Genomic DNA, 25,001 nt, shown 5'->3' on the forward strand with positions numbered 1-25,001 from the left:
TTAGGGAATGTGTCAGAAAGTGGCAGGCTTTGTGGCCACAGGCCTCTCTGCTCCAACTTACTGATGACACTCTGCACTTTGGCAACAATACTGCTTGGAGGGGTTGGCGGGGTCTTCTCAGAGAAGTCACATGAATATAGCACATTGTCCACCGTTGTCCCGTGTTCACTGTAGTTTAACAGCTCATAATGTTTGGTATTCTGAGGAGGAGGAGGGAAGATAAGATGTGTGGTCTGCCGTCTGGGGCTAAGGGGAGAGAGGACATATGGAGAAGGCTGTGCTGTTCTATCTCGGGATCACTTACTTTCTTCTCAGTCATGGGTCCTTGCCCCACTTTGAATGAGGCCCCATTCACCTCAAGGAAACCTTTTTTCCTAGCACCCCACACCCCCGTACTCCTACCACTCCTGTACTCTGTTTCCTCAGCCCTGGCTCCTGTTGGTATGATATTCATTGATACATGATGATGAAGGCCTGAGGTCCATAAGAAACTCATAGGGACACACCTACAGGGCACCTTTCTGTGCTGGTTCCCTCCCCTGCCTTAGGGTGGCCTTCCATGCTATGCCTGTGACCAACCTTAGGAAAAATGGTAGCCCTGATAGGATGCACTTTCTCACCAAGACTCTTCTCCTCCAGGAATGATGGAGGGAAGAAAAGGAGAGGACCCCTAACCCCTTCTCTTCACCCCAGTGCACTGGGGAAACAAAACCCAGTGCCCAGTAAAGGCCTCAGGATGGGTGAGCTCCCTCCCACCTCATCCCCAACCCTCACCTCATCGTAGAATATGCAGGCATGTTTCCCAGACACGTAGTTACAGTGACCATAGTTTGTAAGGCACACGTCCATGTCAGCTCCTGCAAGGTGGCAGGAGTAGAGGAAAAGGAAGGCAGAGAACAGACTGTAAGGTGCATGTGTGGGGGAAGTGAGGGAGGGAGGGAGTTAGCTTCTGGGCAGATGCTAGCAGAGACCCTCAGGGTAAACAGCCTAGGGCTCTCTTGGATTTTTGAACAAAAACTGATGTCTCTTTCAACCCCTTGCTAAAGAACAGCTGTCTCTACCAGCTGATCTCCTTTAGACCATGTGGCTGCTGCCCAGTGGTGAGTTCTGAGCTAGTGAAGAGGACAGAATGTTTCCATGAAAGCTCAACATGAGGATGCAGATACTATAAACCATATCACCTAAAAGAAAGGGAAATTTCTAGGCTAAGGGCTTAGACAGTCCTTTTCACCAGGACTAACTGGTGGTTGGGTATGTGTGAGTCCCATCACTTTTTCAAAAACCTCCAGGGGAAAAAGTGTCCTCTCCTTGGACACTGTCCCTCTAACATTTAAAATACCTCAGAAATAAACCTAAAAAGCCTTACTGAGCAGCAGTCAGAACTTACTTTCACTCCTCCACTCCTGATACCACACTGGGCACCGACAAAGCAAAAAGGTCTGAGCCAGGGAAGAAAAGCATCTGATTGTTTCCTTTCTTAATCCCTTTTGTCTGAGCATCCATTGTGTTAAATCAGGTAGCCCTGGAAACAACTTCTCTCTCTCCCCTTTCTAGCTTCTGGGGGTAGCAATATTCATCTTTTGGGCTGCACAGATTCAGCACTTCTTGCAGCTTCCTAGCTGCCTCACCTGTCCCAATGTAGAGGGTTCGATAGCACATGTTCACAGCTCCTCCCAACCCTAAGAGGGGGTAGAACACAGCTCGGGCCTGTACCTCCTTTCTTTGAACTATAAGACAAACACAGAGACAAGATCATTCAGAAACTCAGAATCTAAGATCCAAACAGAAATCAACAAAATCTGGACTTTCCCAATCCTTCCTTTTGGCTCATGACCTAGAGAAAATAATCCTGCCAGATGACTCATCTTTCCAAGCATGCATCTGATACTGGGAACTGGCCACTTCAGGCTAAGTTCTTCCTGTCCCCAACCCACACCATCTCCAACATGGAGTAAAGGAACCATCTTTGAAGATGATTATAGAATTAAAGGGCAGGCAACAATAGTACTTTAAGCTCCTGGGCTGCTTGCTAGCTTATCAGGGATATACTAGCCAATACTACAGGGAGGTTGTAGAAAAACAAGATGCACAGACCAATGTTTTTCAAACTTTAATGTAAATATGAATTACCTAGCAATCTTGTAAAAATGGAGATTCTGATTCAGTGGTCAAAGGTGGGGCCTGAGCTCTACATTTCTAAAAGCTTCAGGTAATGGCTGATGCACCTGGTTGAGGAACCACATGTTTGAGTAGGAAAGTTCTTCATAACTAATGCTTGAAGGGGTATCCTAAGCAGACTTAATCTCTTGGGAAGAATTTTCAGGAGGCTAGCCCACTGCTACTCTGCTTATATCTTGAATTTGAAAAGTTCCTTTGGGAAACTCTTCTAACTCAAATATTTGGAAGCAGCTGAACAGAAAGCACACCACAAATACCCAAAGGTACTGGTAGCTGTTTTCTGCATCTCAAGCTGGACTCCATTGAAAGTAAGTTAGAGCAGCATTTCCTGAGTCTGAAAGCTGTGGTTGCCATTTGTTCCTGCTCTGTGAGATGATAAATCATGTTTTCTTTATAAAGTCCTTTAAAGGCACACATGGAAGCTTGAGAAATTGAAAGCTAAGATTCTCCACGGAGGGGAGTTGGTCCTTAATGCACACAGAGGGGAGATCTGGAGGTGTGGTGGCAGGTGTGTGCACACGCACCTTCTGTGTGGTGCCCTCCAGAAGGCAATGGATGTGCCCCAATGCTGCCCGGTGAAGCTTGGACCCGGGAGGGGAAAAGCTGATGTATTCTCTGCAAGGCCAGAAACTTGATCAGCTTCTCGTCCAGCATATTTATCTCGATTTCTATTAACCAAAGAGAAAGATTAAAAAGCAGCTGAGGAGAGCAAATAGTTCAGCATTTCTAAAATCCAGCCAAATTATTTTTGCTCAAACAGCATAGAGTACAAAATGGTAGAGGTATGTGGAGCTGGGCATTGCACTAGCCAATTTGTGCTGAGAGATGGGTCCCAGTGCAGCCAGTGCAGATGCCTCCTGCAGGTGGGTAGATTAATTTAGTTAAAGTGGTCCTAGAAAGGCAGAGATAAACAATCTGCTTGCTTGTCTGTGAGGGAAGGCCTGGATGTTTGATACTGAGGCTTGGATTTTCTTCTTACCCTCTGTCCCAGACATCAACATCTGCCCCTATCCTCCTTGACTTTGGGTGTGTGGGGGTGTAGAATGTCTTTCCTTTGGGGGGGTAGGCGCCTCCTGATTTTATTCTGCAAGTCCAGATCATCTGCCTGATGTAATTTATTCTCTTCCCACTGGTTTAGCTTGGCTCTGACCTCCTTTTATCTTTGGTTATGTATATGCATAAAAAGCCAGAGACAGTAGAAGAGGACTTCTTTCCTACTGCACCTCCTATCCAAAGGGCTACTCCTCTCTCCCCATCTCCCTAGCCCCCTGAAATCAGGCATCCCTACTCTCCCTTTTTGAAATGAGCTGAAAAAAAAACCTTCACCACAGCAGCTGGTGGAAGAGCAGCACCTCACTCACTCACCTCCATTGACATCCATAAATGCTCGAAGCGAGTTGGTGAGGTCCAACATGGCAGTAGAGTTGGCTGGGAAAGAGGGTACGGTTAAAGCGCTTCCTATGGATAACGTGCCGGGGCTGACCTTGCCATCTGGGGACGGAGCAGGAAAACTGTTACTTACGTCGCCTGAGGGAAACCCACCGGTCCAATCCCCTACTGCTGAGACAGGTCTGGATTTCGGACCCAAGGTGATGTTCCCTTCTTGATTCTCAACCCACAGGCTCTGGAACTCCTAGAGCTAAAAACGTGTGGTGAGGAAGGGCAGACAGAATGACAATGTACCCGGGTACACAGGAGCCTCCAGAGCACTGACAACCAATGAAATCTATGGCTCTGGGGAAAATGGTGGAGTAGCTTCATTCTCTAGGCCACACTGCCTCTACTCTGAAATAAGTGGTGACTGTCCTTGCAATTCCTGTCTCCTGAAGTATGAGTTACAGGGTACAAAAATCGATCCAGGCTGGTATTAGGAGATCACCAGAGATAGAAAAACAGTTTTCGAGTAGGGGCCATCCTGGGACCAGGGGCCCCCATGCAGAGAGGTCACAGTCACCTGGTTACTGAGACTTCTAGCTGACTAGGAGGCTGGCTTCTGTTCAGACAGGAGAGACCAGAGGGGGCTCCAGCAACATCTGAAACCTAGTTCAGATGCTGAGGTCAGCAACCTAGGGGTCCTGAGTATTGACTGGGGACAGCTCATAGGTCTTACACTATACTACTCACAAATTTAAGAGAATGCCCTGGCACATGGGCCAATCTTTATGGGGACCACACCGTACAACTATTCTGAAAGGCAGTAGTGTCTTCTACTCCCTGCTTCTTTGACATGTAAATTCCTCAAATAAACTGGCTCTGGGACTGTGGATTAGGCATGGATCTAGTCTCTCATGTGGACCATGAAACATTGAGGCCATCCACCAATACCTCAGGCTGACCCATGGTTCTAGAAAACATACTGCCTTTCTCTAACGAGCTGGAACAGGATAGGCAGGTTAGGCTTGGAAGGTGTGGGCAGGTGGGAGTTCAGAAGACCCAGGAGGTAGTTCCAATCCTGTCATTTGACCTTTCAGAGTCTAAGCAGTCCAACCTATAAAATGGGGACAAGTTAAGTGTTTTCCCTTCTATCATAGGAAAGGGGGGAGGACGAACAATACAGAGATGAAAGTCCTCTGAAATATTCACAGGGATAGAAGTGTTTTTGAAATCTTAAGTCTTTTTTTGTTAGAAAGAGCATAATGTTATTTCAAATCACCCAGGGCTGTGAAGCACTCACCTGAGGATGGCGCTGGTGAGCAGAATCGTTGGTTGGCTCCCGTGGCCAAGATACCATCTCCTGCTGCTTGGGGGGGAGTGAGCACCCGGGTGGCATTTGGGGGTGAGCCCAGTGGCCTTGTATCTGTCAACGGAGGTCCTATCTGTGATTGGACAGTCTTTCTATGCAAAGTGCTGGTGTTCTCGATGCTGGCACAAGAGCTGGGAATGGAAGGGGGTAGGCTTGGGACAGGAACCAAACTCCTCTGGGGGCAAGAGCTGGGGCCAGTGGCATTCTCTGTCTTCACAATGATGCCGACGGTGTGGTTCTGAAGCCCCCCAGCCGCTGGTGGCGTGAGGGGCCGGGGCCAGCCTTGCCGGTGTGAGAGGCCTGGTAGGGGGGTGTTGGCGCCAGGAAGTCGCCGGGGGTCCGTGGAGTCAGTGGGGCTGCTGTAGAGGTGTGGGCCATTGGCTTTCACCTCTGTGTTCACTGGCCCATTGGCAGTCCCACAGGGGGCTTTCTTGGATTTTTCCGCACAAGAACTGCAGCTGATGTCCTCTAGGGCTGGGGGCTGGTGGGGTGGAGAGCAGCTCAGGGAATTCTGGGTGCTAATCCCTGAGGGGCAGGACAGGGGGTAGTGGGAAGGTGTAGGTGCCTTGTCAGCTGTTTGCAGGGAGGTGGTGATTGAGCTGTCAGTCACAATAACAGGCTTAATATCAGCCTTCTCTGTCTGTTCAGAGTCCCAATGCGAAGACATCTGCTTAGCAGATAAATGTTTCAATATGCTGCACTGGAGCGCAACAACACTACAGAGCCACTGCAACGGAAGGAGAGGAGAGGAGAGGAGGGTGAGAGGCTTGGGAGGTGCTGGCCTTTCCTGTCACAGCGGCCAGGGCTAAGGCAGAGCTGACAAGTACAGTATCCAAGGTCCCATCAAGAATGCTCAGAAAGGGTGTGTTTGACTCCTGGTAGATCTCCATTTCCATTTCCAGGCAAGACTTGATACACTCAGCAGGCAATAAACACCCTGGCCAGCACAGCCTGGGATTCCCATTCTGCCTCTGCCTCTAAGACTTGCCTTGTAAGCAACATTTGGCAAGTATCCTATAACAAGTACTGGTTATGTACTTAGCACTATCACCTAACCTCTATGGGTCTACTGATCTCTTTCTAAAACACAGATTTGCCTGACTGAGAGTGCAGTGGGGGACTGATGAATGAAGCAGACTGGCTGACTCTATAGTTCTCTCTTATTAGCCTTCAGGACCTGAGCCATATGTTCTCTCTGGAATATTCAACTCTTGGGGTTGGGGTAGACAGGGCTGTGGAAGATGGGAGGGGGAATGTAATTGGGGCTAGTTCCAATAATAGCTGTGGTGAGATGGAAGGAACACTGCATTTGGAAACCCAGCCCTGCCTTCACTCACCTCTTGTTGCTCTGCTTGAGTGGCTAAGTGCTCAGAATTCAAAAGGTGCGTCTGTGATTCCTCAGTGATCCCATTGCAGATTAGCTCCCCATCCCGAATGGCCGCGGGTGCAATGAGAGAGGGTGGAAACTGGTACTGAGATTTTATAGCATCAGGAACCTATTCAGGGTAGACAGAAGGGAGAAGAGGGAGATAATGCCAACAGGTCCAATTGATTCTGTCCTGATCACACTTGTTCTGTTCCGTGGTGCTAATGTCCAAGGAATTATCTACTCTGGTCTGGGTTTGAAGACAAAGAGGCTCAAGTGTGCTGCAATTGCTCTGTACCCCATCCCTTCGACTCTGAAACACACACACACACACACACACACACTGGCCTGGAGAAGACACAAAGATGAGGCAGCAGGCAAGCCCTCCCGCTTTTCTTCATCAATGTTTAAGGTCTGTAGAACACAGAAGCCATTGCATGCTGGCTTGTTTTTGTCCTGAATGGATTCCGTGGAGAACTGACACTGAACAGGTTCAGAGTGTACTCTAGGCACTTACCGCTCAGTACCAAGTAGAAAAGATGTGTGAGCAAAAACTGAGTGATAAGAAGTTAAATGAGGTCACATTCAAAATGCCCCACATGATGCCCAGATCCTAAGTACTCAATTGTTAGTTTTCTTCATCCCTTCATTTATGACTCTTGAAACAACTGAAAACTTCTTTGTTGTACAAAAAAAGAAAACACTCTGGATCATACCATGTAAGAATGAAAGAGCTACGCCAAGCCAAGAGTCATTCATACATTCAACTGACATTTACTGAGCACCTCCTGAGTCTGGGCACTGTGCCAAGTCCCAGAGATCCAGTGATTAATAAAACTTAAACCTTACCCTCAAGTCTAGTAGGGAGATAAACACACAAACATTACAATACAATACAATGGGTCCTAGAAGAGAGGCATGTCTAAGGTGCTATAAAAAACATACAAAGAGTCCTTATTTCTGTCTGGAGGGATGGGAACTTGGGAATAGGAAAGATTTTCCTATGTATATATGTAGAGTATATAACATTTAAACTGAAACTTGGAAGCTGAGAAGGAAGGTCCAGGCAGACAAAGGACAAAGGGGAAATACTATAGCGGAGCCAGTCCTGGCAGGAGGAGCAGCATGTAAGGCATAGAAGTGTGAAAGTACTTGGTGGATCTGGAAAACATCTGGAGAACTGACAGATTTGGTAACCAAGTCTCTATGGAGGGTAAGGGAAGAGGAGCTGAAAATGGTTCTAAGAATTTTGGCTTGAGGGAATGGGTGGAGATTGCTGTCATATTCAATGAAATAGGAAATACAGGAGGAAGAGCAGATGTGGAAAGGCAGAAGACTTTAGGTCTTGGGCAAGTTGAAATGGAGGTATCAGTGGGATAGGCAGGCAGGTATGAATCTGGATACGAAGAGAAAGGAAAAGAATACAGAAACGAGAGTCATCACCAAAACAGTGTTAGCTAGTGCCATGGGTTTGTCTGAGATGACCCAGGAACGGAAGGAGGAAGAATGGAACAGTGGGCTGATCTAAAATTGTCCCCTGGGAAAGAGTGAAGGAGTAGGTGGAAGAAGAACCCCCAATGAAGATATAAAGCTCACAGTAGTTTTTGCCTGCATTCCAATACATCAAGGATAAAGGCCAGTGTTCCAGGAGAGAGCTAGAATATGTCTCTGCTTCCTCCTCTGGAGCTACAGTCCTCACTTCATTCTCAAAGTATCCAAATACAAAATGCTCTTAGGTAATCCATGCCCTTGGGCTTTCCTCAAAGAATAGGGAACAATTAAAACAAAGAGGGGACACCATGAAAATGAAAGGATTTTGTCAAGACCTCCTGGCCTGCTCACTTTAGCAAACAGGCTTTCTTGCAAATCTATGCAATCAATTACAGAATCTGGATTACTTTTAGATTTGTTTAACTGATTTATGCAGCATGCTACCCCTAATACCCCCTATCTCCAGCCTAAAATACCTTAATTTAATTTTTGAAAATTTGTGCTTCTATGAAGTATAAATATTTACACAGTTAAGAGTCTGTTACACAATTTTCAACAGCTAGCATCTTGCTATGGCTGACACCTACTGGAAGTGATAGGAGTGGTGTGAGTGGTTTTAAAGTATGGGTGCCACCAAGTGGCTATATTGGAGAACTGCTGTTTTCCATCATCACATAGGACTGTCTGAGGGCTTATTTCAAGAGAAAAGTCAATTTATTTCCAAGTTTATATATGGGTATATAGTATTAGGCTCTCTAGGTTAACTGAATGAAGAGACTGAATGGTTTATGAGAAAGATCCTCGATATTACCAAATGCTTCTCAACAAAGGAAAATTTTCTGTCAATTTTTGTACATGCACTTCAGAAACTCCAGTGATATAAAGGTTAGGTATTACTATGGCAATCCCACAATTTGGATCATTGGTGATATATTAACAGAAGCCTGGAAAACAGAATCAACTCTCCTTCAGATTTTTCCTCTTAAATTCCTCATCTGGGAATAGCTCCTTACTTTTCACATGACTCTATGCTTAACCATCTCTACCTTCAACTTACCTGAAAGCTATGGGACAGAGGTCATTTAACAGGGACGGACAGGATGAATGCCAGGCACAGCATACCTGGGTTCAGTGGGATGGGCCAATCCAGGAGAACTAGGGACTCGCAGAGTCCAAAGGCTCGCTTGGGGCTTTGGCCCTCATAATCCTGACTACCATCCTCAAGTATTAAAATGTACATCCTCATCCATTTCTTGTTGAGACAACACAGGTAAATATCAGTGGCATTCGTCTCTGTATCTGTAAAATTAGGACAATGATCCTCTGTCTATTCCATGACAGCATTCAGAGAACCGCACAAGTTTGTGACTCACCTTCAAACTTCTTCTTTTGACTGACTGGAGCACACGGCGATTAGGAGGGTGCTTCTTGTGGATTCGGTTTAGGAAGTCCACTTTGACAACATGCTGTGAAATGGTGTCCTGGAAACGGTCAAACACCTGGCAGCGATTGCTCAGCGTCATATTCTTCTGGTTCAGCTAGGGACAAAGCAGACACAGTGCCTGTGGTGAGCCTCAAGGGCAACCCCTTCCTAGCTAACCTTATTCTCTAGATTTAAAAAATAGAAGCCCTCAGCTAAATGGGTTCTTTCAGTTAAGGGACTAAGATATCGGTGCTTCTGTAGAAGGCATGGGAATATAGATGAGACTTTCCTCCCCAGCCTTGCCAAATCCAGTGGGAGACAAGAAACAGGGAATATGCCAAGAAATGCCCTTCCAAATACAGCCCCCAACAGTCTCCTGTTCCAGGTCAGAGAACTTTTTGTCAGAGTATTCTAACGGCAACACAGGCCTTGGTCCCTAACTAGCAGACTCCCTTACTAGCAAGGGACTCTCTCCCACAGGAAGTAGGAGTGTCTCCTATATCAGAGCCTGGCTGACAGCTGGGGTCAGCACCGGAATCTTGTCTGCCCTACCCTACTCCTACTTCATGATACCAGGGAACATTAGTGAACCATCAGTGTATTACTGTCTTTTTCTATAGGTGGGGAAAAACTTTGAACTGTTCTTAGAGGACAAGTGGAAAGAAGAAAGAAGAGTTCCTGCAGTATCATGCAAAGACATGTAAGAACTATGCCACTTTTTTCCTTTACATATGGTCTCATATTTTAATTCAAAAGAAAAGAATTGTTGTGGCAGCTTCCAAATTTGTAAATAAGAAAACAAGTGGCTGATTTGGTTAAGTAGCAAATTACCAAGTTAATTTTCCCATCCACTGGAAAACTTCTATTTAAGATCCATATTTGGGTAGATGATTGTGGGCAGATGATGGAACAGGAAGCTCCAGGAATCAATCCCTCTACCAAAACACCTAGTAACTAGCTGGAACTGTCTGAATCAACTATTTTGAAACTCTGGAGGCTAGCAGAACACTGTGATCATTCAGGGAAGAGCTGAAGGAAGAAGCTGGTAAACTGTAGTAAATATTGGGGAACTTCACCCTCCATGCAATGGCTATTCCATTCTTCAAGGGTGTGACAAGCAGCGTGGCATTTATTAAGAAAAAAAAATGATACGATGTCCATCCCTTGGTGCCTTTCCCTCCCCGCTCCTGCTGTTCCCCAGCCCAGCATCCCCCTCCCAAGAATGAACCCTGGTTGGGGCTAGGTTATACACAGCCCGTGAGATGAAATCAGCTTACTTCAGATCTCTGGGGGGCTGGCTCTGAGGGCCACCATAGTTTTAATACCCTTCAGGGAAAAGCAGCAGAGAAATCTTAAAGAGGCAAAAAATAATTAAACACAGGAATGTATGGCCAATTCAAAAGAAAATAAGAATTTTCCAGAAATTATTCCTAAGGAGGCTCATATACACAGGAACTATTAATAAGACTTTAAATCAACTTCCTTAAATATGTTCAAAGAACTAAAGGAAATTAGGGAAATATTGTCTGAACAAAATAAAAGAGATTGAAATTATAGAAGAAGAGCCAAACAGAAATTCTGGAGCTACAAAAAGTACAATAATTGAGCGACTTCCGGGTCAAGGTGGCGGCTTAACAATGTGCACATTTTAGTTCGCCCTCCAGAACAACTACTAAATAACCAGAAACAGTACAGAACAGCTCCTGGAGCCACGACAGTGACTGGACACACAGTGTACGCCAGTCTGGACCAGCTGGACCGGCTGCGAGCACCCCCCAGAACCGTGAGTTCCCAAAGCTGTGCGGCCAGCGCCCCTCCCCCACAGGCCACTTCCCAGAGGGAAAAGGAAAGGACTTTACCAGCAGCAGGGACTGGGCACAATCAAACGCCAACTGTGGAACTAATTAACAAATTCTGACTACTAAAAATAGGCCCCCAGCTTAGGTGAACCTGATCAAAGCAGAGGTTGCTCATTTTTGCCCCAGCGCCAAGGGGGCAGGACTGACAGAAAAAGGGGGAAAAAAAAGAAGGAAACAGAGGTTTTTCTGGCTGGGTATCTACAAAGGCTTGACTGCCTCTGGATACAGCGGCAGGACTTTTCAGGCTGCAACTGCCCCAGGCATAGGCAGAAGTAAGCTCTTCTGGGGGCTTATCTGGAGCTTGTGCCTTCCCCAGGGGAGGGGTGAAGCCCCACCCAGGTGGAATCCCTCCATCAAGGAATTCAGACACCAGGGCTTGGTAATTTGAAGCCATTAAAACCAGCCTACAACCTCACCTCTGTCTCCACCACGCCCCCAGCAGCGAGGTCTGCCAAAGTTAAAGGTACTGCATCATCTTATGCTGGTGGGACCTGCAGTCAGACAAGCGCCACATACTGGGCAGGATAAGAAAAACAGAGTCCAGAGACTTCACAGGAAAGTCTTTCAACCTGCTGGGTCTCACCCTCAGGGAAAACCGACGCAGGTGACTCTTTCCTCTTGATAGGAGGCCAGTTTGGTCTGGGAAAATCTGGCTGGGGTCTATAATATCTAATTAGACCCTCCTAAGTGTGTGTGGGGGAAAGACACCACACAAGCAGGGCAAGAAACAAGAAAACAAGAATTGAAAAATTCTCTTCTGTTAAACAAAATTTAAGCTAAAGGTCCAGATAAAGCTGAACGGAATGTCAAAGAACAGAGAGACAACAAATTCATCCAGCAAGAAAACCCTAGATAAAAGAAGTAAAAGCAATCTCCAGAATAAACTAATTAAGGTAATTAAATGCCTAGGCACCAGCAAAAAATAACAAATCACACTATGAAAATTGAAGATATGGCCCAGTCAAAGGAACAAACCAACAATTCAAATGACATACAAGAGCTGAAACAATTAATTCAGAATGTACAAACAGACATGGAAAACCTCATCAAAAACCAAATCAATGAATTGGAATGGAAACCTACAATGGTAGATTTCAAGAGACAGAACATAGGATTTCTAAACTGAAGGACAGAACATCTGAAATCCGACAAGAAACAGAAATTATAGGGAAAAAAAAGGAAAAATATGAGCAGGGACTCGGGATTGAAAGACAATATGAACTGCATGAATATATGGGTTGTGGGTGTCCCAGAAGGAGAAGAGAAGGGAAAACGAGGAGAAAAACTAATGGAGAAAATTATCACTGAAAATTTCCCAACTCTTATGAAAGACTTAAAATTACAGATCCAAGAAGTGCAGCGTACCCCAAAGAGAATAGATCCAAATAGACATACTCCAAGACATTTAATAATCAGAATGTCAGAGGTCAAAGAGAAAGAGAGGATCTTGAAAGCAGCAAGAGAAAAGCAACCCATCACATACAAGGGAAGCCCAATAAGACTATGTGCAGATCTCTCAGCAGAAACCATGGAGGCGAGAAGACAGTGGGATGATTCAAAGAGAAAAACTGCCAACCAAGAATTCTATATCCAGCAAAACTGTCCTTCAAAAATGAGGGAGAAATTAAAACATTTTCAGACAAAAAAATCACTGAGAGAATTTGTGACCAAGAGATCAGCTCTGCAAGAAATACTAAAGGGAACACTAGAGACAAATACGAAGACAGAAGAGAGAGGTGTGGACAAGAGTGTAGAAAGGAAGACTATGAGTAAAGGTAAAAAGAAGGAAAATTAGATATGACATATAAAATCCAGGAGGCAAAATAGTAGAAGAAAGTACTACCCATGCAGTAATAACACTGAATGGTAATGGATTAAATTCTCCAATCAAAAGACATAGTCTGGCAGAATGGATTAAAAAACAGGACCCATCTATATGCTGTCTCTACTCAAAGGACACGAGGCCAAGGATACAAACGGACATTTACACACCAATATTTATAGCAGCATTATTAACAATTACCAAGAGATGGAAACAGCCAAAATGTCCATCAAGAGGTGGCAAAACAACAGCACAATAATACCTAATTGTAAAGTAATCATGGTAAAACACTGAATGAAGCTGCATCTGAGCTATAGGTTTTTGTTTTGTTTTGTTTTGTTTTGTTTTGATTTTACTATTATTACTTTTATTTTTTTCTCTATATTAACATTCTATATCTTTTTCGGTTATGTTGCTAGTTCTTCTAAACCAATGCAAATGTACTAAGAAATGATGATCATGCATCTATGTGATGATGTTAAGAATTAATGATTGCATGTGTAGAATGGTATGATCTCTAAATGTTGGGTTAATTTCTTTTTTTCCGTTAATTAAAAAAAAAAAAAGAGAAGGGATAATTGGAGATGAAGGGATACAGACTGTACAACGGGACTGGATATAGAATTACTGAGTGCATATGTAGAACGTTATGATTACTAAATGTTGTGTTAATTTCTTTCTTTTTTTTTCTTTCTTTCCGTTAATAAAAAAATAAAAAATAAAAGAGGTGGCAAAACAAACTGTGACATTTACATAAGATGGAATATTATGCAGCTGTAAGACAGAATAAAGTTATGAAGTATGTAACAACATGAATGGATCTTAAGGACATTATGCTGAGTGTGATTAGCCAGAAACAAAAGGACAAATACTGTATGGTCTCACTGATATGAACTGACATTAGTGAATAAATTTGGAATATTTCCTTGGTAACAGAGCCCATCAGGAGATAGAAATAGGGTAAGATATTGGGTAATTGGAGCTGAAGGGATACAGATTGTGCAACAGGACTGAATATAAAAACTCAGAAATGGACAGCACAATATTACCTAACTGTAATACAATTATGTTAAAACACTGAATGAAGCTGCATATGAGAATGATAGAGGGAGAAGGGCTGGAGCATAAATGAAATCACAAAGAAAGATAGATGATAAAGATTGAGATGGTGTAATCTAGGAATGTCTAGAGTGTATAATGATAGTGACTAAATGTACAAATTTAAAAAAGGTTTTTGCATGAGGAAGAACAAAAGAATGTCATTACGGCAGTGTGCTGAAAATAGATGGTACTTAATATTTTAAAATTTCAACTAATGTGTGAGACTAAAGCAAAAAATGTTTATTTGGTACAAATCTATACTTTGACTAGTGCATCTCCTAATATAACTTATGTAGATAGTTGATTGAACACCTTAAGTACATGGAACTTTGTATAGGACATGAGATTTTGTTGGTTTGCCCAGGTGATGCCCTGATGAATCCCAGAGTGATTTGATCAGTGAGTGGAAAAGTATTTGCAAAGTCCCCTTTGGGGAATGGTGAGAACAGGGGAAAACTCAAGTTCCTCAAGTTGAATTCTTGATATTCTCACAAGCAGTGTGGAAAACCAAAGCTATAGGCTGAGCCCCCAGTCTTGGGGTTTGTTCATATGAAACTTAACCCCACAGGGGATAGGTCAAGGCTGCTTAAAATTAAGTCTAAGATTCACCCCAAGAGAACCTCTTTTGTGGCTCATATGTGGCCTCTCTCTCCAGCCAACACAGCGAGCAGACTCACCACCCTCCCCCTGTCTACGTGGGACATGTCTACCAGGGGTGTGGATCTTCCTGGCAGCATGGGACAGAAATCCCAGAATGAGCTGAGACCCAGCATCAAGGGATTGAGAAAACCTTCTCCACCAAAAGGGGGAAGAGTGAAATGAGACAAAGTGTCAATGGCTGAGAGATTCCAAACAGAGTAGAGAGGCTATCCTGGAGGTTATTCTTACGCATTAAGTAGATATCACCTTGTTATCCAAGATGTAATGGAGAGGCTGGAGGGAACTGCCTGAAAATGTAGAGCTGTGTTCCAGTAGCCATGTTTCTTGAAGATGATTGTGTAATGATATAGCTTTCACAGTGTGACTGTGTGATTGTGAAAACCTTGTGTCTGATGCTCCTTTTATCTACCTTGTCAACAAACGAGTAGAACATATGGAATAAAAATAAATAATAGGGGGAACAAATGTTAAAATAGATTTAGTTTGAAATGCTAGTGATCAATGAAAGGGATCAGTAATGGATATGGCCTGTAAAAATTTTTTTTTCTGTTTGTTAAAAATAAATAAATAAATTAATTAATTAATTAATTTAAAAGGGGGGAACAAATGTTAAAATAAATTTAGTTTGAAATGCTAGTGATAAATGAAAATGAGGGGTAAGGGGTATGGTATGTATAATCTTTTTTTCTGTTATTGTTTTATTTCTTTTCTGTTGTCTTTTTTTCTTTTTCTGAGATGCAAATGTTCCAAGAAATGATGGATATGCAACTATGTGATGATATTGAGAATTACTGAATATATATGTAGAACAAGTTTTTGTTTTTGTTCTTAATTTTAACTAATAAATAAATTTTTTTAAAAAGTACAATAATTGAAATGAAACTCATTAAACAGATTCAATAGCAGATATGAACAGGCAGAAGAAAGGACCAATAAACTTGAAGACAAGACAACTGAAATTATCTAGAATGAGGAACAGAAAGAAAAATAAATGGAAAAACTTGAACAGAGCTGAGGGTCCTGTGGGACACCATGAAATGTACCAACATACACATCATTGGAGTACAAGAAGAACAAGAATGAGAGAAAGTAGCAGAAAAATATTTGAAGAAATAATGACCAAAGACTTCTCAAATCTGATGAAAGACATGAATCTACATATCTGGAAAGCTCAATGATCTCCAAGGAGGATAGTCTCTAAGAGATATACACCAAGACACATCAGAGTGACATGTCAAATCCAAAGACAAAGAGATTCTGAAAGCATCAAGAGAGAAGTGACTTGTCACATACAAGGGATCTCTAATAAGATTAATGGAGGATTTCTCATCAGGAACCATGGAGGCCAGAAAATAGTGGGGTGACATATTTAAAGTCCCTAAAGAAAAAAACTGTCAACAAAGAATTCTATTTCAAAAACAAAGGAGAAAGTACATTTTACAGATAACAAAACCTAAAAGAGTTCATTACAGAAGATCTGAGTAAAGGCAACGCCCAGAGGGAAATTTAAAGCTCTAAATGCTTAAATTATAAAAGAAAGATAACAAATCAACAACCTAACTTCACACCTAAAGAAACTAGAACAATAAGAGTAAATGAAACCCAAAGTTAATAGAAGGAAGGAAATTCCTTGTAAAGATTAGAGCAGAGATACATGAAATAGGGAACAGAAAAACAATAGAATCAATAAAACCAAAAGTTGCTTTTTTGAAAAGATCAATAAAATTAACAAACCTTTAGCTAGACTGACAAAAAAAAAAAAAGAACAGAAATAACTAAAATCAGGAATGAAAGTGGGACATTATAACTGACCAACAAATAAAAAGGATTATAAAAGGGTAATATGAACAGTTTTATTCCAAAAAATCAGAACCTAGATGAAATGGACAAATTCCTAGAAACATACAAATTACCTATGACAAACAGAAAAAACCTCAACAGATCTAAAACTAGTAAAGAGATAGAATCAGTAATGAAACACCTCCCAACAAAGAGAAGTCCAGGACCAGATGGCTGAATTCTATCAAATATTTAGAGAAGATTTAACATCAATCCTTCTCAAATGCTTCCAAAAAATAGAAAAGTAATTAGGATTACTTCCTAATTCATTCAAGGAGGTCAGCCATACCCTGATACTGAAGTCAAATAAAGACAGCACAAGAAAAGAAAACTACAGACCAATATCCCTTATGAATATAGGTGTAAAAATCTTCAGAAAAATATTGGCAAACTGAATCAAACAATGTATTAAAAGGATTATACACCATGATCAAGTGGAATTTATTCCAGGAATGCAAGGATGATTCAACATAAGAAAATTAATCAAATAATACACCATATTAATGGAATACGGAAAAAAAAATCACCTCAATTGATGCAAAAAAGTCGTTTAAAAAAATACAACATCCTTTCATGATTAAGAGCATTCAGAAAACTAGGAATAGTAGGGAACTTTCTCAATATGATGAAGGCAATTTATAAAAATCCTACATCAAATATCAGACTCAGTGGTGAAAGACTGAAAGCTTCTGATTAAGATCAGAAACGAGACAAGAATGTGCACTGTCACCATTGTTATTCAACACTATACTGGCAGTTCTATACTGGATGTTCAGAGCAATCAGGCAAGAAAAAGAAAAAAAGCTATCCAAATTGGAAAGGAAGAAGTCAATTATCCCTATCCGCAGATGACATGAACCTACATATAGAAGACCCCAAAGAATCTTCAAGAATGTTACTAGAACTAATAAACAAATTCAGCAAAATTACAGGATAAAAGATAAATATGCAGAAATCAGATGGGTTTCTATATACCAGGAATGAACAGACTTAAAAGGAAATCAAGAAAAGAATTCCATTCCTAATAGCATCTAAAAGAACAAAATATCTAGGAATAATATTTACCAAGGATCTGAAAGACATGTAGGCTGAAAACTAGAAACAATGCTAAAAAAAACTGAAGAAGACCTAAATAAATGGAAAGACATCCTGTGTTCATGGATTTAAGGCTTAACTATTGTAAGATGTCATCAACAGTACCACAAAATGGGGTAAACAATTTGGGGGAGGGACATTATCCATGGTGATCAATGGATGGAGGGGGCCAAAGGATACAATGACTGAGAAGCCATAAGGTGAACTGTGATGTATATACATATATATATATATATATATATGTATATGATGGAATACTGTGTGGCTACAAAAAGGAATAAAATCATGAGGCATGTAACGAACTAAATGAACCTTGGGGACAATGTGGTGTGCAAAATAAACCAGAAACAAAAGAACAATTGTGCTTAGTGTCTTTCAGAAATTATTTAAGAAAATTGGCGTCTAGATTGTGAGCTCTTATAGCAGTCACACTTAGTTCAAAGTCCAAAGAATTTTTCTAGATTCTGAGACAATGAACTATATGTGTATAAGCTGGTATTTCCCTGAAAACTTTAAGCACCTCTGTGACATCTAAGACTCAGACCTGCAGAACTGCAGCTCTGAAAGTCAGTACTGCTACATACACTAACAGTTAAAGTAACAGAAAAAGAGATTAGGCTTCAATTAGAGATAGAAATGAAGTCAATCTGGCTGGGACTAAGGTAAATCAGAACATAGGGTGAAAGATGATAGTGTATGTACTCTAGAGCTTCACCTACTATATGAGATAAAAGGTAGAGAGGTTTATTTTATCTAGAACCTAAATTTTCTATCACACAATCTAAACCAACCTATCTGGATAGCTCATTTAAACAATCCAAACACTTGGGGGGGGGGGGCGGCCCAGAATGGGAATGAAGCCTTGTAATTCTATACAGCTTAATGTAATACCTGGATACATTCCAGACTATGGTGGGCTGATAATTAAAAAGTATTGGTAGGGTGTGCAAGGGTAGTTCAGTGGTAGAATTCTCAGCTGCCATGTGGGAGACCTGGGTTCGATTCTGGCCCATGCACTTCCTCAAAAATAAACAAACAAGAAAAACAAACAAAAATTCAACAAATGGTGCTGTAATAACAGGATACTCACATGGAAAAATAATTAAATGTGAACCCACTATACAGCATACAAAAAAAAAAAAAAAAAAAGATTCAAAAACTATTGGTGGCATCCTCTGAGAAACTTTCCCATCTGGGAAACCCCTAGTACCCTCTCAAACATTGAAGATTCCCTAGAAAATAGGTCAAGCCCTTGACTTTGAGGACTGCCCCAATGAAACTTATTTCTGTAGTGGAGAAGGTAAGACTACTTAAGATGAGGCCTAAGAATTGCTTCCAGGAAACCTCTCTTGTTGCTCAGATGTGCCCTCTCTTTCTCTAAGCCCAACTCTGCAAGGAAAATCAGTACCCTCCCCACTATGTGGGACTGACCGCCAGGGATGAATCTGGCCCTGGCACCAGGAGATCAACAACGCCTTCTTGACCCAAAGGAGGAAAAGAAGTATAATAAAATAAGGCATCAGTGGCTAAGAGAGTTCAAATAGAGTTCAGAGGCTATTCTGGAGGCTACTCTTAAGCCAATTTCTGCCAGATATTACTAATTGTCTTGATTTGCCAAGCCCCAACTAACATCATTTCTGTTAACTCTTTTTTTTTTTTAGTGATAATCTGCTTGCTTTATTTTGGTATTTAATATAAAGTGCTATATAGCAATCTTTTATTTTTTATTAGGAAATCTTCACATACATACTTTCTATACATGGTGTACAATCAATGGCTCACAAAGCCATCACAGAGTTGTGTTCACCATGATCATTTTTTAGAACATTTGCATCACTCCAGAAAAAGAAATAAAAAGAGAAAAGAAAAAACTTATACATACCATACATCCTACCCCTCCCTCCCATTGACCACTAGTAGTTCCATCTACCCAATTTATTTCACCCTTTGTCCCTCCCATTATTTATTTGTTTATATCCATATTTTTTACTCATTTGTCCATATCATGGATATAAGGAGCATTAGATACAAGTCACTTTGTAAACATTTTATTATATCTAGACTACTGGAACACAGCACAACAGTTGTTGTGTTCCAGTACTTCCCTCTAGCCAATTCAATATACCATAAACTAAAAAGGGATATCTATATAATATATAAGAATAACCTCCAGGATAATTTCTCAACTTTGTTTGAAATATATTAGGCACTGAAATTTTGTCTTATTTCTCTCTTCCCCCTTTTGGTCAAGAAGGCTTTCTTAAATGGAAGAGGAGACATAACCACTGACCCACAGAAATAAAGGAGGTAATGAGAGGATACTACAAGCAACTTTATGTTAATAAACCAGATAATGTAGATGAAATGGACAACTTCCTAGAAAGGCAAGCTGACACGAGAAGAAATAGATGACCTCAACAAACCAATTACAAGTAAAGAATTTGAATCAGTCATTAAGAAGCTCCCCCAAAAGAAAAGTCCAGGACTAGATGGCTTCACATGTGAATTCTACCAAACATTCAATAAAGAATTAGTACCAATCCTGCTCAAACTTGTCAAAAAAACTGAAGAGGAGGGAAGGCTACCTAACTCATTCCATGAAGCCAACATCACCCTCATACCAAAGCCAGACAAAGATATTACCAGAAAAGAAAACTATAGCCCAATCTCTCTAACAAATATAGATGCAAAAATCCTCAATAAAATTCTTGTAAATCGAATCCAGCAGCACATTAAAAGAATTATACACCATGACCAAATAGGATTCATCCCAGGTATGCAAGGATGGTTCAATATAAGAAAATCAATTAATGTAATATACCATATCAACAAATCAAAGCAGAAAAACCACATGATCATCTCAATTGATGAAGAAAAGGCATTTGACAAAATTCAACATACTTTTTTGTTGAAAACACTTCAAAGAATAGGAATAGAAGGGACTTCCTCAACATGATAAAGGGAATATATGAAAAACCCATAGCTAACATCATCCTCAATGGGGAAATATTGAAAACTTTCCCCCTAAGATCAGGAACAAGACAAGGATGTCCACTATCACCATTGTTATTCAACACTGTGTTGGAAGTTCTAGCCAGAGCAATTAGACAAGAAAAAGAAATACAAGGCATCAAAATTGAAGAGGAAGTAAAACTCTCACTATTTGCAGATGATATGATACTATATGTTGAAAACCCTGAAAAATCACAGCAAAACTACTACAGCTAATAAATGAGTACAGCAAAGTGGCAGGTTACAAAATAAACACTCAAAAAACTGTAGTTTCCATACACTAGTAATGAACAATCTGAGGGGGAAATTAAGAAAAAAAATTCCATTTATAATTGCAACCAAAAGAATAAAATATTTAGGAATAAATTTAACTAAAGATACAAAAGACTTATACAAGGAAAACTATAAGAAATTGTTAAAAGAAAATCATAGAAGACCTAAATAAATGGAAGGGCATACCATGTTCATGGATTGGAAGACTAAATATAGTTAAGATGTCAATTCTACCTAAATTGATTTAAAGATTCAATGCAATACCAATTAAAATCCCCAAAACTTACTTTTCAGAAACAGAAAAACCAATAACCAAATTTACCTGGAAGGGCAGGGTGCCCTGAATAGCTAAAAATATTCTGAGAAAGAAATATGAAGTCAGAGGTCTCACGCTACCTGCCTTTAAGGTGTATTACAAAGCTACAGTGGTCAAAACAGCATGGTACTGGTATAAAGATAGATATACTGACCAATGGAATCGAATACAGTGTTCAGATATAGACCTTCTCATCTATGGATAACTGATCTTTGATAAGGCAGTCAAGTCAATTCACCTGGGATAGAACAGTCTCTTCAATAAATGATGCCTAGAGAACTGGATATCCGTATGCAAAAGAATGAAAGAGGATCCATATCTCATACCCTATACAAAAATTAACTCAAAATGGATCAAAGATCTAAACATTAGATCTAAGACCATAAAATTTTTAGAAGAAAATATAGGGAAATATCTTATAAATTTTATAATAGGAGGCGGTTTCCTAGGCCTTACACCCAAAGCATGAGCAATGAAGAAATAAATAAATAAATGGGAACTCCTCAAAATTAGACACTTTTGTACATCAAAGAACTTCGTCAAGAAAGTAAAAAGACAGCCTACACAATGGTAGACAATATTTGGAAATGATATATCAGATAAAGGTCTAGTATTCAGAATATATAAAGAGACTGTTCGACTCAACAACAAAAAAAGACAGACAACCTGTGCTGGTTTGAAAGGAAGTATGCCCCCTAAGAAAAGCCATGTTTTAATATAAATCCCATCTCATAAAGGTAGAATAATCTCTATTCAATACTGTATGTTTGAAACTGTAATGAGATCATCTCCCTGGTTGATGTGATTTAGTTAAGAATGGTTGTTAAACTGGATTAGGGGACGACATGTCTCCACCCATTTGAGTGGGTCTTGATTAGTTTCTGAAGTCCTATAAAAGAGGAAACATTTTGGAGAATGAGAGACTGAGAGAGAGCAGAGAATGCTGCAGCACCATGAAGCAAAGTCCACCAGCCAGCAACCTTTGGAGATGAAGAAGGAAAATACCTCCCGGGGAGCTTCATGAAACAGGAAGCCAGGAGAGAAAGCTAGCAGATGACGCCGTGTTGACCATGTGCCCTTCCAGCTGAGAGAGAAGCCCTGACTGTGTTCACCATGTACCTTCTCATTTGAGAGAGAAACCCTGAACATCATTGGCCTTCTTGAACCAAGGTATCTTTCCCTAGATGCCTTTGATTGGACATTTCTTTAGACTTGTTTTAATTGGGACATTTTCTTGGCCTTAGAACTGTAAACTAGCAACTCATTAAATTCCCCCTTTTAAAAGCCATTCCGTTTCTGGTATATTGCATTCCAGCAGCTAGCAAACTAGAACAGATTTTGGTACCAGAGAGTGGGGTGCTGCTGCTGCAGTTTGCAAATACCAAACATGTTAGAACGGCTTTTTAAATGGATAAAGGGAAGATTCTGGAAGAGTTGTGAGAAGCTTGATAGAGAAGGCCTAGAATGCTTTGGAGAGACTGTTGGTAGAAATGTGGACTCTAAAGATACCTCTGATGAAGCCTTAGAAAGAAATGAGGCACATATTATTGAAAACTGGAAGGAAGGTGATCCTTGTTTTAAAATGGCAGATAATCTGGCAAAGTTCACTAATGGTATTGGCTGGAAGGCAGATTTTAAAAGCCATGAACTTGGATATTTAGTAGAAGAGATCTCCAAATTAAATGTCAAAAGTGCGGTCTGGTTTTTCCTTGCAGCTTATAGTGAAATGCGACAGGAAAGAGATAAGCTGAAAACTGAACTCTTGAGTAAAAAGAAACCAGAAATTGAAGTCCCATAAAATTCTGGGCCTACAGAAAGGGAGACTACAGAGTACAGTGTGGATTTAACCAAATGTGGAACCAGTCAGCCATTTCAAAGAAAGTCAGGATCGGACATGGTGTTATCCAGGAAAGATTTGTGGAAACTCCTTATGTCTGATGGGCATGATTCAACACTACTGCATAGAAAGCCAACGAGAGTGCTGTGGGACCCGTATAAACAGAGCCGCTGCCAGTCTGGACTGAGGGGTTCAGAGAAGGGACACATTGGAGGAAAAATAACTTCAGAGGCAAAACCGTGGAGGCTGAGGTCTGAAGTCAGGAAGCCTCGGCCAGGAGAGTGGACCCACCCAAGCCCATGGAGAGGGTGAGTTTGCCCCAAAGGCAGAGAATGGGCCTTCCACCTCATTGCAGTGGAAGAGTCATGCCGCCTCAGGCCTTGGACAGGGTGAAGCACGTTTCTTGGGGTTGGGGGAGAGCCTGGTTGCCACCACATGGAGGGGCTGAGCGTGTGCCCTGGAGATGGCAGAGAGCCTGGGTGCAGCCCCAATGCTTGGAGAGGGTGGAGCCGAGAGAAAGGTGGTCTCCCCAATATCCCCCAAGGTTGCATTCAGAGAGAGGCAGGCATAGGCATTTGGAAAGGGTGGGACTGCCACTTTCTAAAGCCTTGAGGATAAATGAGTCTCAGACTTTGAAATCTAATGGACTTTGCCCTGTGGGTTTTTGAAACTGTATGGGTCCGGTGACCCCTATGTTCCTTCCTCCCTATGGAAATGTGTGTATGTATCCTATGAATGTTCCTCCTTTGTATGTTGGCAGCAAATAACTTGTTATGAGTTTTCAAAGGTCCAGAGCAAATGGAGAAAATTTTGCCTTAGGACAGATCATGCCTGTAACTGACATGATGAGATTTTATACCATCTCTAATTTTGTACTTCATTGTATTGCTACTGAAAGGTTTAAGGTTTCTGATATTGTTATAAAATTAATGTATTTTGTATATGGGAAAAACATGTCTTTTTTAGGGGCCAGAGGGTGGAATGTGCTGGTTTGAAAGGAAGTATGCCTCCTAATAAAAGCCATGTTTTAATATAAATCCCATCTCATAAAGGTAGAATAATCTCTATTCAATACTGTATGTTTGAAACTGTAATGAGATCATCTCCCTGGTTGATGTGATTTAGTTAAGAATGGTTGTTAAACTGGATTAGGAGACGACATGTCTCCACCCATTTGAGTGGGTCTTGATTAGTTTCTGAAGTCCTATAAAAGAGGAAACATTTTGGAGAATGAGAGACTGAGAGAGAGCAGAGAATGTTGCAGCACCACGAAGCAGAGTCCACCAGCCAGCGACCTTTGGAGATGAAGAAGGAAAATGCCTCCCATGGAGCTTCATGAAACGGGAAGCCAGGAGAGAAAGCTAGCAGATGACGCCGTGTTTGCCATGTGCCCTTCCAGCTGAGAGAGAAGCCCTGACTGTGTTCACCATGTACCTTCTCATTTGAGAGAGAAACCCTGAACACCATCGGCCTTCTTGAACCAAGATGCCTTTCCCTAGATGCCTTTGATTGGACATTTATTTAGACTTGTTTTAATTGGGACATTTTCTTGGCCTTAGAACTGTAAACTAGCAACTCATTAAATTCCCCCTTTTAAAAGCCATTCCATTTCTGGTATATTGCATTCCGGCAGCTAGCAAACCAGAATAGTTTCTGAAGTCCTATAAAAGAGGAAACATTTTGGAGAATGAGAGATTCAGAGAGAGCAGAGAATGCTGCAACACTACAAAGCAGAGAGTCCACCAGCCAGCGACCTTTGGAGATGAAGAAGAAAGATGCCTCCCGGGGAGCTTCATGAAATAGGAAGCCAGGAGAGAAAGCTAGCAGATGACGCCGTGTTCGCCATGTGCCCTTCCAGCTGAGAGAGAAGCCCTGACTGTGTTCGCCATGTGCCTTCTCACATGAAAGAGAAACCCTGAACTTCACCGGCCTTCTTGAACCAAGGTATCTTTCCCTAGATGCCTTTGATTGGACGTTTCTTTAGAC

At 41.4% G+C, this 25,001-nt stretch overlaps 1 protein-coding gene across 4 annotated transcripts in view; it reads right to left on the bottom strand.

The window, feature by feature from the left end:
• Positions 1-25,001, bottom strand: part of PHF12 (PHD finger protein 12) — a 71,914-nt gene that overhangs the window by 1,605 nt on the left and 45,308 nt on the right. For 2 of the 4 annotated variants that reach the window (XM_077165352.1, XM_077165351.1), the window contains 8 exons: positions 9,152-9,316; positions 6,259-6,417; positions 4,853-5,648; positions 3,544-3,669; positions 2,703-2,846; positions 1,629-1,727; positions 775-857; positions 62-200 (listed from right to left, as the gene is read on the bottom strand). In XM_077165352.1, the coding sequence (XP_077021467.1) occupies positions 62-200; positions 775-857; positions 1,629-1,727; positions 2,703-2,846; positions 3,544-3,669; positions 4,853-5,648; positions 6,259-6,417; positions 9,152-9,316 (1,711 nt within the window). The remainder of the gene's footprint in view (positions 1-61; positions 201-774; positions 858-1,628; positions 1,728-2,702; positions 2,847-3,543; positions 3,670-4,852; positions 5,649-6,258; positions 6,418-9,151; positions 9,317-25,001) is intronic. The other 2 variants (XR_013177735.1, XM_077165353.1) reach the window with 2 other exon arrangements.

The sequence above is a fragment of the Tamandua tetradactyla genome, chromosome 6 (genome assembly GCF_023851605.1).
Source record: "Tamandua tetradactyla isolate mTamTet1 chromosome 6, mTamTet1.pri, whole genome shotgun sequence".
NCBI classification, from domain to species: Eukaryota; Metazoa; Chordata; class Mammalia; order Pilosa; family Myrmecophagidae; genus Tamandua; species Tamandua tetradactyla.